General features: G+C 34.5%; 2 protein-coding genes across 3 annotated transcripts in view; one reads left to right on the top strand and one right to left on the bottom strand.

Annotated features, from left to right (window-relative positions):
- LOC147820536 (coagulation factor VIII-like) overlaps positions 1–15,650 on the top strand; it is a 131,240-nt gene that overhangs the window by 67,913 nt on the left and 47,677 nt on the right. The gene's annotated exons all lie outside the window — the stretch shown is intronic.
- The window catches only part of Tmlhe (trimethyllysine hydroxylase, epsilon), a 97,176-nt gene that overhangs the window by 32,488 nt on the left and 49,038 nt on the right, over positions 1–15,650 (bottom strand). Inside the window, exons 2-6 of one of the 2 annotated variants that reach the window (XM_004875320.3) lie at positions 14,925–15,114; positions 9,693–9,869; positions 5,467–5,746; positions 3,648–3,767; positions 1,262–1,498 (exon numbers count right to left, since the gene is read on the bottom strand). In XM_004875320.3, coding sequence (XP_004875377.2) covers positions 1,262–1,498; positions 3,648–3,767; positions 5,467–5,746; positions 9,693–9,869; positions 14,925–15,105 — 995 coding nt within the window. In that variant the 5' untranslated portion in view covers positions 15,106–15,114. The remainder of the gene's footprint in view (positions 1–1,261; positions 1,499–3,647; positions 3,768–5,466; positions 5,747–9,692; positions 9,870–14,924; positions 15,115–15,650) is intronic. The other variant, XM_013069499.2, reaches the window with a different exon arrangement.

Here is a 15,650-nt window from a genome sequence, read left to right on the forward strand (position 1 = left end):
AAGTGAATTAGTATTGATGTAGTTCTTTCTACAAGCCAGGGACCAATGTAGGGGTTTTTATCTTTACAATAATGTGTTTTGTAACTGGAAACTCATGACCAACAGGTTAAGTGACTTACCTAAGTCCATCAATCACTGAGTGGCAGTTAAGTTTTCACACTGAACTCTGATTACCAAGTTAGAATTCTTTGTCTAGTGAAGTTTTGCAACCACTTCCATGCTGCCTCTGACCTCAGTAACTCCTTGTTTGCTTTATTTTTCCCTAGTGCTGAAGGCCACAAATTTTTATGTGTTCCTCACAGTTGCATCTCCAGGCTCTTAACAGATGTGACAGAATATTTGTTGAGTAAATTCAATTAATGCACAGTAGGAGTTAGTTTGGCATAAGTGAAAGAAGGGTAATTCAAATGCAAAAGGGTGTAAGTAACAATATGACTGCAAGATGGAAAATAACTGACTCCAGAAATCTAAAGTGGTTTAGTACAGGTAGGGCAGAATGTGTGTGGAAAACAGGAGTTGTATGGGATGATGTTAGAAGCAAAAGAAGGGATCCAAGAATGACAAAAATGAATAGAAAGGGGCTCACGGTGGAAGCAAGGAGACCAATTAAAAGACTTCAAGAATGGAACAGAAGTGAGGTGATAGTGATCTCACTGAAAGAGTGGCATTGCAGATATAAAGCAGTGGGTAGTTTGAGAAAAATTTAAGATGTAGGGTTGATGATACTGGTTGCATAATGTGAGGGAGAGGAGAAAGTTAAAAATGAGTTTTGATTTTTTTTGGTTTGGGTAACATGGGAGATGGTGGTGTCATGCACTAAAATGCAAGGAAACAAGAGAGTATGACATATTTTATGATTCTATAAATATTTAGCTGGTGATTTCCCAGGAGCAATTGGATATTCTGGCAAGGAGTCTTGCATAAGTCTGGGCTGGAGTTGTTACTATTGTCTTCATGCTGTAGGGTACCTTATCTATATGGTTACTGAGGACAATTTAATAACTTCATTTTAATAGATGTTTTCCTTTTAAAAATACTACCTCCAATACCTGCCCGTCTTGAAATGAAACATTCCTTGTCTGCTGGCCTATGTATTATTCCATGGAAGCTATAATAAGACTATAAATTGTTCTATAACAAAAAAAACTATAGATAGTAAGATAAAATGTGGCAGATAGGAGGATATTAGGAATTGCCATCACATTAGAAGCTTAACGTTTGGTAAATATATTACATTGGAGGATAGTTCTTTGGTACTCACCTGATCAAATACAGCTCTTTATTCCATGGGTAGATATTTAAGACTGGCCCAACCCCAATCATGTGGTTGTGACATTCTCCAACATTTTCAATATATTCATGCTTCAATGGCACTTTGCTGAGGAGCTCAAATTCCTCAGGTGCCTTTTGAAGTACCTGTTCTGCTGCATAGAATCCATCTACTAACAATGTCCTGCCACCTGTTCCTTCATGCTTAAGACAGTGAAACACTTGAATGCTAAAGAGGGAAAAGAAAATAAAATTCTGATGTCCATTGGATAAAAGGGAGTATATCAAATTTCTAGAATATTATATAACAAATGATTATTGAACCTACTTGTGTCATTTTATTTTCACGAAGAGATCCCATTTTCTGTTTTTTTTTTTCTTTTTTGGTGTGTTTTTTCTGGTACCAGGGATCGAACTCAGGATCTTGCATGTTAGAGGCAGGCACAGCAGCAGTGAGATAAATCCCTGGCCCAAGAAATCCCATTTTCTAATTGCTTTCTCCTTATAGTTAGTTGTGCCTTTTTGTACTTTGAAATATTAATGCTATTATAGGTTTCTGCTAAATATAATAACATGTATTGAAGCCTCTATATGCCAGGCCTTGGGAATACAGGCATGAATAAGATATAGCTTTTGTTCTAATAAGAAGAGATGAATCCAGTACCAATAAGATATGATAGGTACTATAATACAGTTGTATACAAGACATAGTGAGGCCCATAAAAAGAAATAATCTATTCTAGTGGGGTGTTGTATAAAGGAATGCTTGAGTGAGGAGGGGGATGGCTTTACCTAATCTCAAAGAACAATCAAGAATTGGACTGGAATGAGATTGAAATGAAGGGAGAGCATTCTAGGCAGAGAAACAGTGTGACCAGATACACTGATATAAAACAAAGCAGATCTATGTGTGGTGACATATGCATGTAATCTCAGCACTCTGGGAGGCTCAAGCAGGAAGATCTCAAATTTGAGACTGGCCCGGGAAACTGAGTGACTTAGTAAGACCCCGTATAAAAATAAAAAATAAAAAAGGTCTGGGAATGTAGCCCAGTGCAAAGGCCCTGGGTACAGAAAAGATGTATATTCAAAGAGAGTAAGAAATTTCTCTTAGTGTAATTTAGAGAACATAGAAGGATCCTAAGCTGTGAAATCATAAGGTCACATTCACATTTGAAAAGGTTGACCATGGTTATAGTATGAAAGACCAGTGGGAAGAAAGCTGACAAACTTGGAAACCAGAAACAACTTAGATCAAAATCCACCTCTCTCTTGAATTAGGGATCTTTGGCTCCTAAATAATTCTGATCTAAAAATTTCACAGAAATTTTCACTTGTCCAAGATCACAAAGCTAATAATATATATTCAGGCTAGGATACAAAGCTAGGTCTGGTTGTTACCATAGCCTTCACTCTTAGCCATTATTACTACATGACAAATCTACTTGGTCTTTGCTATTGATTAGAAGGGGTCAAATGAAGGAACAGTTGCTAATCTCTGGCATTGGTCATGGCAGGAAGAGCTAGTCAGTGTTTGAACCTCAGCCTCTGTCCAGATGCTTCTCATTCCATTTCCTCTTTCTTTTTTTAGTGTCTTAGAATGAAGATGCAGTGCTATTGGTCTCTCCATACATTGATAATGTTGGGCAGGATACCTGAAAACAGATTTATTTTTCCTTTCCCAAACCAAATATTCCTAAGTTCTAAACTCTTAAATAAATATAAACATAACAGAATGTATATCATCATCCTCTTATGCTTTCTTTATTAGCCCGGTACATTCATTTTACTGATATAATATGTCTCAAGCTCATCATCTATTCGAGGAGCAAGACTAACAACAATAAAATAAAAACCACAGAGGTGCCTCTTATAAGTAGCAAATGGTAGGAAACTGAAGCTACTGATTCAATGTGGAAAAGGTGATTTTTCAGCCCTTCTTCTCTCCAACTTCTTGTAAGTCAGATTCAAATTCCTCTTAACACCATACTCAAAATAGCAGTGCTTGCAGGACTGACCTCTTTGCAATACGGTAACTAAAGACTAGAAAGCTGTAAAATTCCAAAAGTAATGATTAGTTAATACTTTTCTTGGTAAGTTATAATGACCTTGAGAAAAATATAAATTAACAAAATCAAGACCACATTTACATAGTAAAGTGGGCCTTCAATCACTTAAATATTTATTCTTATTAGTCTAAAGAAGACTGAGCTAGGTATTTCAAAATGATTATGTTTCTAGGGGAAGAGAGAGAAACAATCATACAAATCTACAGCAGTAGATGTGATCTTGGTTCAAATAGAATAGGAAGTGATTAAGAAACTATTTAAGGCCATCACATGTAAGTACTCTATGATGTAAAAATCTAATCCACTTACCCACAGGGTTCTTGAAAATAGGTAGTGTCAGTGTGCCGATCCAGAGCTAGTTTGGTATATGCGGTGTCACCTCTGGAGAAATCTGAAGTGAAATACCACATCCTCCCATAGATGGTTTCTCTGTCAATAAAAAGACCTATAAGATATTTGAAATTTCCTTCTTATTTTCCAAAACTACTTCCAATACTTTTAGTTGCTCACAAATAAAAATTGATGTTGTTTTTCAGATTTCCATTCATAAGTTGAAAGTGACAGTTAAACATAACACAGATATCGACAATTCTGCCACTGATTAACATTCTAGGAAGTTGAGGGGGAAACTGTGTAAGTATAATGTATTCTGAAAGCTTAGGGAATCATCCTACTTTGTTTTTATGCCTACTTTTAATCGCCTTCACATTCAAGGTTACTCCCTGTGCTTACCTTCCTTTCATAGAAAAGATGATGGTAGCTGCTTCTAGAAGTGATGTTTTTACTTAATTTTAAAAATAACTGTTGTCTTTTATTAATATTCTTATTTTTCAGTAATAGTGTTAATTTTCTAATATCTTGGATAATCCAATATTTCCATATTCTTCATCTGACATAGAAGTGATTAATGTAGATCTTCACTTATCTTTTGGACATGGACAAATAAGGCAAAGAGAAAAGGATAGTTTGTGTTACAAGTATTCAGTGAGAATTGCTGTATTATTGCATTTCTCCCTGAGGCATCATGCACTGTAGATTTTGATTTTGCAATTATTTTTGTGGTGGGCTCAGATCTGACCTAAAGGTCACTTAATTTCTTCAGCTTTCACAGTTCTTATTCTCTGAATACACAAATCCAAACAAGAGATGTTCTTTTTCAACTAAAAGTTCTAAATCCCTCTCAATTTATTGTTTACCAAGACAGTTTTTGTTATTCTAAAGTTCTCAAACTGTGTTTCAAACTGAATGGCTCACAAGTTTATGCTCTAACAGTACAGGGGAATTGATCCAGCATACTATCTGTTACATATTCAACTATATCTGGGTTTTATTAAACAAAAGGGAAGTATTAATTAAAATGAAGTAGGGTTATTTCACATTTAATACTTCAGAAGATCTAGCTATATGCCAACTGGACGTGTAGAATGGTAATGAAAAGAATACTTACTACTTAGGATCACAAAACCTCAGCTATTTAAATGGCAGCTTTACTGCTTACTAATAGTGAAATCCTGGGCAAGCCACTTATTATATCTTAGAATCAGGTGCTTCATCAGTAGAACAGGATAAAACATGTAATTATCAGGATTACTATAATGATCAAAATAAAATAATGGATGTGAGATGTGGTGGTTGAATGCTATATAGTTTATTTACAGTCAATCTCTGAATCAAGCCCTAGGAATCACAGAAGGTAAAAAATGTATAATCATTTGACATCATATTCAATCTTCCATTGAAAAGATAGGAAAATGGTGTGTGTGTGTGTGTAGTGGATGTGCCTATGGCACATAACAGCTTGATGGTAGAACTCAGACTACAACCCAGTTCTTGTTACTCACAGTTAGTGCTCTTTCTAATGTACAATGGTAACTCTCACTTTGAGGATCACTAGGTTAGAAAAAATATATACCAATGATTTTGAAGTTTTCATTAAATTTAATATTTAAGTATCTTTAAAGATGAGAAATCTAGTCCTCATTATAAAGCACTGCAAGTGACAGTCGTCTCACTTAGGCTACAGGGTATTCTGGATTGAAAACAAGAGTAGCCATACCTTTCACATTTTTTATTGGTGCTCATGCTCTAGAAATTAATTACTATGGATTTCAGAAAACCAGTAAATTACCTGATCAAGCTGATCCTTTCTGCCAACTTCTCTGTGTGCTCTTGAGTGGGAGGGACATTTTCTACAAATGCAATTCCATAAAGCAGAAAGTTTTGTAGAAACATCTTCAGTCCTTCTTTGGTTTCTAAAAAACTCTGGAAATCTACAGATGGAACTTGGGCTTGCTGGTAGACTTCTGCATTCCATAATATTCTAGGCTGAATAACCTTTTGTTTCTGCCCTTCATAGCTATTTTTCACCAGCCAATCCAAATCATATCTAGTCACATGACCATCTGGCCCTTTTTAGGGAAAAGAAGTTATTAAGATAATAATTACAAACACTGTCAATAATTTACTGCTTAAGAATGTTAATTCTTAGCCACCAATTACCCAGTACTGAATTGTTTATGAAACCAGAGTATAATGAGTACCTAGAATGCTTCTGACAGAGAAATATTTGTGGGTTGATTGGTATGCATGAATAAATGAATGAATAAATGGATAAATCTTCCAAAAAGGTAAATAAATTTATAGAACCATAGCTATATAGCAAAGGCCTTTCTGAAACAGTCACCAAGTAATCAAAGAATTATAATCCCAGTAGGTTTTTAGTCTACTCAGCACTGACCGCTTGCTCCCAATTTCCATCTCCTGCCTACAAATGAATTTAAGAATATTTGAGCTATTCTTTAATTCCCAGATGGTGAAAAAGTCAGTCAGTGTTGAGTATCACTTACTCAAAATTCTTGGGACCAGAAGTATTTCAGATTTAGAGTTCTTTGAATTTTGTAATATTTGCATAAAGTTTACCAAATTCAAAGATGTTTAACTTGTACCACAGTTGGAAGCAGAACTCTATCTTCTTGGTCCAGGCAGCAATATTCTGTTACCTTCCTCTTCTAAATGGTTTAGGGCATTTCTGTCTAGTAACATAATGTCTGATAAAATTTCTGTCATTACAACATGATCAAGTGTCCTCATAATTGCCTTTGCCCAGTGTGCAAAAGAAAAGTCAGCTCTCAGTGTGACCTGCCTCTTCCAACCCCCAAATGTTCTAGAAAATCATTAAGATAAGCAATGGAGGCAGCAGAGGTAGTAAAAGGCTATGTGTCTTGTCTTTTTTTCCCCCGTTTCCTTTTCTCTCCTTTCCCTTGATAAAAAAGTATCACACTTATTGTAAACAATTTGGAAATCATAACTAAGAGAAATTAAAAATTACCTGTATTTATCATTCCATCATCTAGATGAAACCATAGTTGACACCTTAACATCATTCCTTTCAGCTTTTTACTATTCATCTTTTTGTAATACAAAGTATAAATGATAATATTTACATAATTTTGTGCTCATCAATGCTATTTAACATTTTAACAATCATACTACAATTTTTGAGATTAAATCTTCATAAAAATTGATTCTAAAAGTTTGCAAAATTATAGAGTGCCAGGATCTACCTAAATAGTCTGTTCCCCTGGGGTACTTGGTTTCAGTTTTGAAAATTTTTCCTATTATTTAATAGTGATTATTTTTATCCATATTTCTGATAATCTAAAAATAGAGTATGCATCAAGACTTATATAAACTTTTAAGAGTCTTGATATGTATAGCCAAATTACTTTCTAGGAAGATTTTACTAAGCTTCATTCCTTCCAACAGTATATAAGTGCTCATCAAAATTGAGAATTCTTTTAAAAAGTGTGTTTTTCTAATTTGATTAAGTAAAATGCTATCTTATAATAATTTGAATTTATTTGCTTACTAATAAAGCTAATAAGAGTATTTTTCACATTTGTTTTATATCTATGTTTGTTTAATACAGGGGTCACCAAAGTGTGGTTCATGATTCAAATCTAGCACTTGTTTTTGTAGAATCTATTTTGTAACACACAGGTCCACTTAGTTACATATTCTCTATAGCTTAATATTCTGTATAGTTCTATGTTCTTATATTCTCTATAGTTAATATAGTTGTGACCATACAGCTAACAAAGTTTAAGAATATTTATTGTCTGATCCCTTACAGAAAATGTTTGCTAATTACTGCTTTAATGATTTGTTCACTTCTTTCTTATATTTTTCTATGGGAATACTGTTGCTTTTCCTACAATTTAGCAATGCCATCTTAGGGTAGCAATAGCATCTAAGGGCAGTTGGTCTTTTAGTAATAGCACTTCATATACTAAGGGTAGGTGGTCATTGTCATACATTTTGAAAATATTTTGCCCAGATTTTTAAAAAATAAATCTTTCTCTGATATGTTTATTTAATTTTTTTTTTTGGTACAGGGATCAAATTTGGGACCTTGCACTTGCGAGGCAGGTGGTGGTGCCACTGAGCTACATCCCTGGCTCTTTTTTTTTTATTTAATTTTTTTCTCTGATATGTTTATTATAGAAAAATTGAGTCAATGTATTGATCATAAACATTTTTTCCTCTAATGCTTTCTTTGTTTAACATTCTATTTGGAAATTGTAGCTTCATAGGATGCTGTAAAGCAATGTATAGAGAAGTCCCCAGCACTCTTTTTTGACCCTTTCCCAGTGTTAATATGTTAAGGTTTAGATATAGAATGTTCCCCAAAGGCTTCATGTGTTCAGAGTCGGAGCTTTTGGAAGGTGACTGGATCATGGATTAATTCACTGAAGATTTCAGAACTGAATGTGGTGTTAGGAGATGGTGCCTGGTTGGAAGAGGTGGCTCACTGGGAGCTGACATAGAAGTTTATACCCTCCTCCCCCATTCCTCACTTTGTTTTGTTTACTGGCTTCCATGACATGACCAGCTTTCTTCCACCAGACTCTTCCACCATGCCCTTCCTGCCTTGGAACTCCTGAAAACCTACTGAAACTGTTAGCCAAAATAAAGCTCGCTTCCTTTAAGTTATGGGTGTTGTATATTGTGTCCTGAATCAAACTGCTGGGTTCAGTGTTGACTTTATGGGGCAGTTTGATTCTGTTTTTGTCCAATTTGGTTTGCAACCAGAATCGTGGAAAGAATTAAGTTCATGAACCGAGGTACCACTATAATATGTTCTCTACCTGTATAGCTATGTTACTTTATGAACATTACATAAACGTGTCATGTACATTGGCTTTTTTCCAGCTAATTTCACTGAGATTCTTCTAAATTATCATATGTATTAATACAATATGTTTTTTATTGCTGAGTAATATTCCACTATAATGGTTTGTTTAATTATTCACCCATGGGGTAGTTTCGAGTTTTTGATTATTATAAATGAGGCTGATATGAAAATTAATTTAGAAGTTTTTTCTGTAAACATTGTATAGCTTTTCATATCTTTTGGATAAATGTACAAGAGTGTACATTTCTGGGTTGTATGGTAACTGCATGCTTAATTTTCTAAGAAACTGCCCAACTCTTTCCCTGAGTGGTTGTATTTTAACATTTTACATTACTATCAGCAGAATATGACTAATAGAATTTCTCTTTATGTTCTCTAGCATTTGGTGTTGTTATGATTTTTTATTTAAGTCATTCTGATAGGTATGTAGTGACATCTTACTGTGATAATAACTTTCATTTATCTAATGGCATGGCAGGGAACACCCTTTCATGTGTTTATTTGCCACTTGTATATCCTATTAAGTAAAATGTCTATGTATGACTTTATCTGTTTTCTAATTTGATTTTTTGTTTTTCTGCTGAGTTTAGAATTGCTGTATTTAGTCCTAGTCCCAGTTAGGAACTGAAGATATTTTCTTATATTCTTTTCTATTAATTATATAGTTTTATGTTTCACATTTAAGCCCACAATCTATTCCATTTATTATTACATAAAATGTGAAGCTTGGGTCAAGGTTACTATTTTTTCTTTCTATGGATGTCCAATTGCTCCAACATCAAATGTTGAAAAGATTATCCTTCCTTCATTTAATAGACTTTGTACATTTGCCAAAGAAAGCTTAATATATTTGTGAGGATCTGTTTCTGGGTTCTCTGCTCCAGTGATCTATGTCTAGTGTCTATCTCTCCACAATGGGCAATAGACCTAAATAAACATTTCTCAAAAGATGTATAAATAGCCAACATATTCATTCTCAACATTAAGTATGATGTTAACTATGAAGAGAACAAAAGATTCGCAAGAATGCTTCCAAAGCAAGGGGAGAAAAGTAACTGAAAGAATACCTGATTTTGGAAAGGAGCAAACCATTTTTTCTCACAAGATAATTGTTCTTTGAGAGACTACTCCATAAAAGACCAAGTATCTTGTCCACTTACAAGTGAAAAAGAATGTTGTCTCATCCAGACGAATGGTCTTTGGCTTGATACATAAATCCACACTGGCAGTGTCCAGGCTGCGCTGGTGAGTCTTAGAGTTGTAGCAAGATGCTGAGCGGCAGTTGTCTCGGAGCCAGACATAGTCAAAGCGCATCACAGTGTTAGCATATTGTACTTCTAGGGAAAACCACATTAATCAGAAATATTTATTAAGGAAAACTAAATAAAATCAGTAAGAAGAAATTTCCTTCTAATAGACTTTCACCAAGAACCAAGAGCAATACAGAAGAGATTAGGCCATCACCAGTTATTAAAACATACTCTAGAACTTCTATGATTAAAATGGTGTGAGGTTGGCATAGGAATAGACAGATAAAACAATGGAAAAGTATAAAATATTCAGAAATATACCCAAATGGAAAGTCTTTGCACTATTCTGGCAACTTTTCTGTTAGGTTGAAGTTGTAACAAAAAGTCAAAGACTTTCCTATGTACCAGTTTACTCATTTAAAAAAGTAAATAAATGTGAAATCAAATTTATAAGAACAACAGAGAACTGTGTCTGGGATCAAACACAAATGCAAGAGAGTGTTATGGAGAAATGTATAAAACCATCCTAAAGGACTTGAAGGAAACCCGGATGGAGAAATACCATGTTCACAGCTGGACAATCTCAGTATTGAAAAGAAAGAAATTTTCCTACAAATGAATACACAAATTCCATATAATTCAAATCCATATCCTAGAGGAAGTTTTCAATGTACTGGACAAGTCAGTTCTGAAATTCATATTGAGAAATAATAAAGTAACAATTTTGAAAAAGAAATGCATGGGATACCAGATACAAAAACATAATATAGAACTATAGACTAAAAATGTGTTATTAATACAAAACAAATGAATAGATCAAGGGAAAAGAATGGAATCCCAACATAGATGCACATGGAAATATGGTATTTGAAAAAGATTCCATTTCACAACAGTGGAAGAAAGATGAAATAACCAAAGTATTGGACAAAATGAATATCTGAAACAAATTCTGTTCTTATTCAGAAGAGTAAATTTCTGACATACTAAAATATGTAAACAAAAGTATTAAAAATTATATGTTAATCTTGAGGTAGGAAAGGCTGCTTTAATATAACATAAAAAGTGTAAAAGATAAAAATATTTTTGCAAACAATATAAAAATCCAAAAAGCAAGTAACAGGAAAAATATTTTAAAAATATTTTTAACATGAAAGGATTGATACCCAGCATATAAAATAAATCCTTGTGATCATTAAGAGAAAAAACCAACACCCTAAGTGAAATAACTCAGATACAGAAAGAAAAATTATGTTCTAATCTCACTAATATGTGGAATCTAAAGAAAGTATTAGATAAGTAGGATGGAGAAGTCTAGAGATCTAATGTGTAACATGAGGACTATAGTTAATAATAGTGTACTGTATTTGGAAATTTTGCTAAATGAGTAGATTTGCTGCTCTTGCCACACACACAAATGAATAACTATTTGAGATGATGGATATGTTAACTTGCTTCATACCGGTAATCATTTTACTGTCTATATGGATCTCACAGAGCAATAGCATATACTTTAAATATACACAGTAATATTTATTTTATTTTTATCTTTTTAATTTTATTGCAACACAAGTAGATATTAATAAAGAAAATATTAAAAACATTCTTCTTACTTCTATGAAAAAAGTACAAATTCCTAACAAAATAATTAGAGAATAACAATGGTTAATATACTGTGTATCATGATCTTAAAAGAATGACCAAAATGTTACTCAGAGTACAAATCAGAAAAAGACTCTCTTACAAAGAAGAAACAAACAAATAAAAAGACAAAACATTCTTTTCAATGAATAAAAAGAAACTAGGAATATAAATAAAACAAATTAGCATATATTTTAAAATATTTTTCAAACAATGGAATAGTTTGGGGAATTATTTGAACTTCTCCCTACTTCCTCTTTATCTATCCTCATTTTGATCTCTGTCTCTCTCTTCATAAATATATATCATATATAGATATATAGATCTGAGTTTCTCATGTAAGAGAAACCATATAATATTTAAGCTTGTGTGTCTGCTTTATTTCATTTAACATTATGCTCTCAAGTTGCATGCATTTGCCTATGAATGCCTCAAGTTTATCCTTCTTTATGGCACAGTAGTACTACTCCATTGTGTATAAATACCACATTTTCCTTATCCATTCATCTGTTGATGGACATATGCACTGTTTACAAGATCTAGCTATTATAAATTATGCTGCTATAAACATGGAAATGCATGTATCCTTTTAATATGATTACTTCAACATTTTGGAAAGACATCTGGAAGGGGGGATAGTTGGGTCAAATGGAATTTATATATTTTTAATATTTTAAAGAATTTCCACACTGATTTCTATAGTGGTTGTACTAGTTTACATTCCCACCAACAGTGTAGAAGAGTTCCTTTTTCCCTACATCCTCTCCAGCATTTCTTATTTGATTTTTTTTTTTGGTACTGGGGATCAAACTCGGGACCTTGTGCTTGTGAGGCAGGTGCAGAACCACTGAGCTAAATCCCCAGTCATGTTTTGATTTTTTGATGATGGGCATTCTTTTAAAATTTATTTTTAAAAGAAATGCTTCTCCTTCTCCTTCTCCTTCTCCTTCTTCAAAAAAAGAAACCCTACTGAACTTTGGGAAAGAAGAGTGAAAATATGCAGTGTGTTTACCCTGGTGTTCTCCCACATGCTAGCACCATCCCAGCTCTATCAACAGTAGTTCTACAAGGAAAGGCAAGCAAGAACAACTGGCAGCTTTGCTCTCAAAGGAAACTACTTGAGCTGGAGCACAGTGCAAAAGCATATTCTATGTTCACAGATTGGAATAATTAATATTGCTAAAGTGTCCATACTACCCAAAGTCATATAAATTCAATGCAATTGTTTTCAATATTTCAATGACATTATTCATAAAAATAAAAAAGTCCTAAAGTCCTGACTGTTTCACCTGTATCATATGTAAATCTGATTGTGATGTTGCTTTATGTCTTCCAATTATAGTATTTCTTATCTTATCATATTTTGTATTTTTTCTATTGTTGAAAGCCACGTATACTCTATGTTGTATAAGCAGTAGATACTGAGGTCAATTGGACTTCAGCATGAGTATTTATATTCATTCAGTGAAGGATTTGGTCTATGTTTGCTATTTGTTATCTCTATGGGTGCTAGATATTAAGTTCCTCTAATAATCTTGTTTTCCTCTCAAGCCTTTTTGGGTGGTGCCATCCAAATCCTGGGTGAAGCTTCCCACTGCCCCCACCTACAACTATGATAAACCAATTAGTGGACTAATCAAGTACCACACACCCTTAATCAACATTTGTGGGAAACCAGGTGTGAGACAAAAGCCTGGGTTGAATTCTACCTGGGACACAGGGGTAGGGATAGCAAGCCATCCCTCCCCTGGATCTGTTTGCTAGCATGCTAGTGCCAGCCAGTTTCAAGGAGAGAATCAACTACAGCTGAGGTCTGATTAAAAGAAAATACACATTCTGGTGCAGTCTACAAATTATGAGAACCTGATAAACTTTCCCTGAACCCTGGACCACATGCTTGCTTGCTTCTGCTTTGTGTGAGTCTAATAATAAAGTGAGAAGCACTCTCAGATTGAGGCTATTTGTTCACTAGAGGCAAGAGTCCCCTGTCCCTTTTCCAAATTATCATTGTGTCTTTTGTCCTTGTTGGTTCCCCAGTAGGGGATAAATTCATAGCCTGGTTCCTACACGCATTCACACACCCTAGATCCAGCCATCTCCAAAAAGCCTCACCTATGAGTGCATGAGACTTTGGGAGAACATCTGGTTATAAACCATAACAATGATGCAAAAGCTGTATGTTCCCAATAAAAAATATCTTTTGAATTGTGAACTTTGATCTTTTCCTGGGTTAGCAATATGTGGTATAGTACTCTCTCACTATGTCAGTCAGCAGCAATGAATCAGATTCCAGTCAGCCACATGATCATGAGAAGAAATGATACTCTACCAGACATGTCCAACCTGCAGCCCAGGCCCCATGTGATCCTGGGCAGCTAATAATGGGGGACTCACAAGATCACAAACTTTTAATGTCATTATGTGGATTTTAGTGATATTTTTCATGACTCAGTAGCAGAGTGCTCGAGCACAGACTGGCCAACAACTGAAGAGGGGGCAGTGTGTAGCACTACACTGCTGACTCTGCCTCTTGGACTTGCTACAGTCAGCGGAATGAAAATCCACATATGTCAGACATTATATGAGTTTGTGCTAATACTAGAAATGTTATAATAAAATATAAAAAATTAAGAAGTTTTACTTATACACATTAACTGTATTTTATATTTTATATGTGGCTCGAGATAATTCCTCTTTACTCAATGTAACCCAGGCAAGCCAAAAGTGTGCATATACATATTCTACAGTGTACTAGTTGGCTAGGCTACGATGCATGGCAGATTAGGTATATTAAGTGCATTTTTCACTTCTATTTTTAGTTTATAATGTGTATATCAAAATGTTACCCTATTATTATAAATCAAGGAACATCTAAAGGGTTATTATAGATGTGATCCAGTTAAAATGAAACTACAGTGAATTAGGGTAGGCTATAAATCCAATGAATAGTATCTTTACAAGGAGAGAGATTTGAAGGCACAGGAAAGACAATGTGGAGTAGGAAGAGATTGAAGTGTTGCTGCCACAGACCTCCAGTTTGTGTGAATTGTTGCAGAAGATCTAGGAATCTCATGCAGGGGTGTAGCTCCTCTACCCCTACCTGCTAACTTCTGTGGTTGTAAAATGTCTAGTGTATGTCTTTGAAACACTCTCCCCTGTATGTTGAAGCTTCCATTTTTCTTTTTGTGTTAAGTGATACAGGGAGATGGAGTATGATTGAAACAGGGTAGAGTCCCCACCCTTAGTTGGGCTGGAATTTCACTGTTGCCTTGTGTTATTTTTGTCTTTCTTGGAACTTTCAATATCAACCTGGAAATAAATAGCTAGAGGTGCTCTCAACTCTACAGGAAACATTCTCAGACCACACTGAAAGTATTTGTCACTGAACAATAAAATGAACAGTAAAATCAACACTACTGAATTGTCCATTTACACAGTGAATATCATAAATTTTATGTGTTTTCACCATAATTTAAAAAAAGTATACGTCCCCACACGTCTTACCAAAATGGTCTTCATGTTGCTGCCAAGCAAAATTCAGGGATTTGGAGGCTGTATGATGCCAATGGATGGCTAAGGAAAATAAGCCTTTGAAGCTGGGTTGTTGAAAAGTTTGGCACATGACTCCTCCCTTCAGCAAGTGCCAGAGCTGGCTTTGCAGGTGGAACAACCTGTGGCACCACATCCTAGAATACTGGACAGTAAGAAAAGAGAATAACAGTAATAAATAACTTTCATGAGGTCATGGGAATAACACTACAGATATAACTATGTAAAAGAATAGACTTAATTAATTAAACTATAGTAGATTAGACAAAGGAGAAATTTCAAAAAGCATAATATCTTGAAAGGAATTAATTTAGCCTAATATAAAGAACCAATAAATGAAATTATAATAAATTAGAAAGTGTAACTGCAGAAAATCTGTGCAGTTCTTGATGTGAACCTGCTTATGACTCCATGAACATGCAGCAAAGTAATTAAATTCACAAAATGCTCATTTTGAGTGGACTTACATGCATGTATGTGTGGATGCTCTTGTGTGTGTATGCTGATGAAGGGGTAGGGTTTCATGCTGATGTAGAATGAGACCAATCCACATACACAAACGTCACAGTTAGGGACTTAATAGAATTTACTGATGACTTGGGAGCATTCTGAAATAACAGACTGAAACTGAGGACTCACATTAAACTTGATGAGATTTTGTGGAGGAGGCTATAGAAAAGC

This window comes from Heterocephalus glaber, unplaced genomic scaffold (genome assembly GCF_053883595.1).
Source record: "Heterocephalus glaber isolate CG9 unplaced genomic scaffold, H.glaber_assembly_v1.0 deba00001863, whole genome shotgun sequence".
NCBI classification, from domain to species: domain Eukaryota; kingdom Metazoa; phylum Chordata; class Mammalia; order Rodentia; family Bathyergidae; genus Heterocephalus; species Heterocephalus glaber.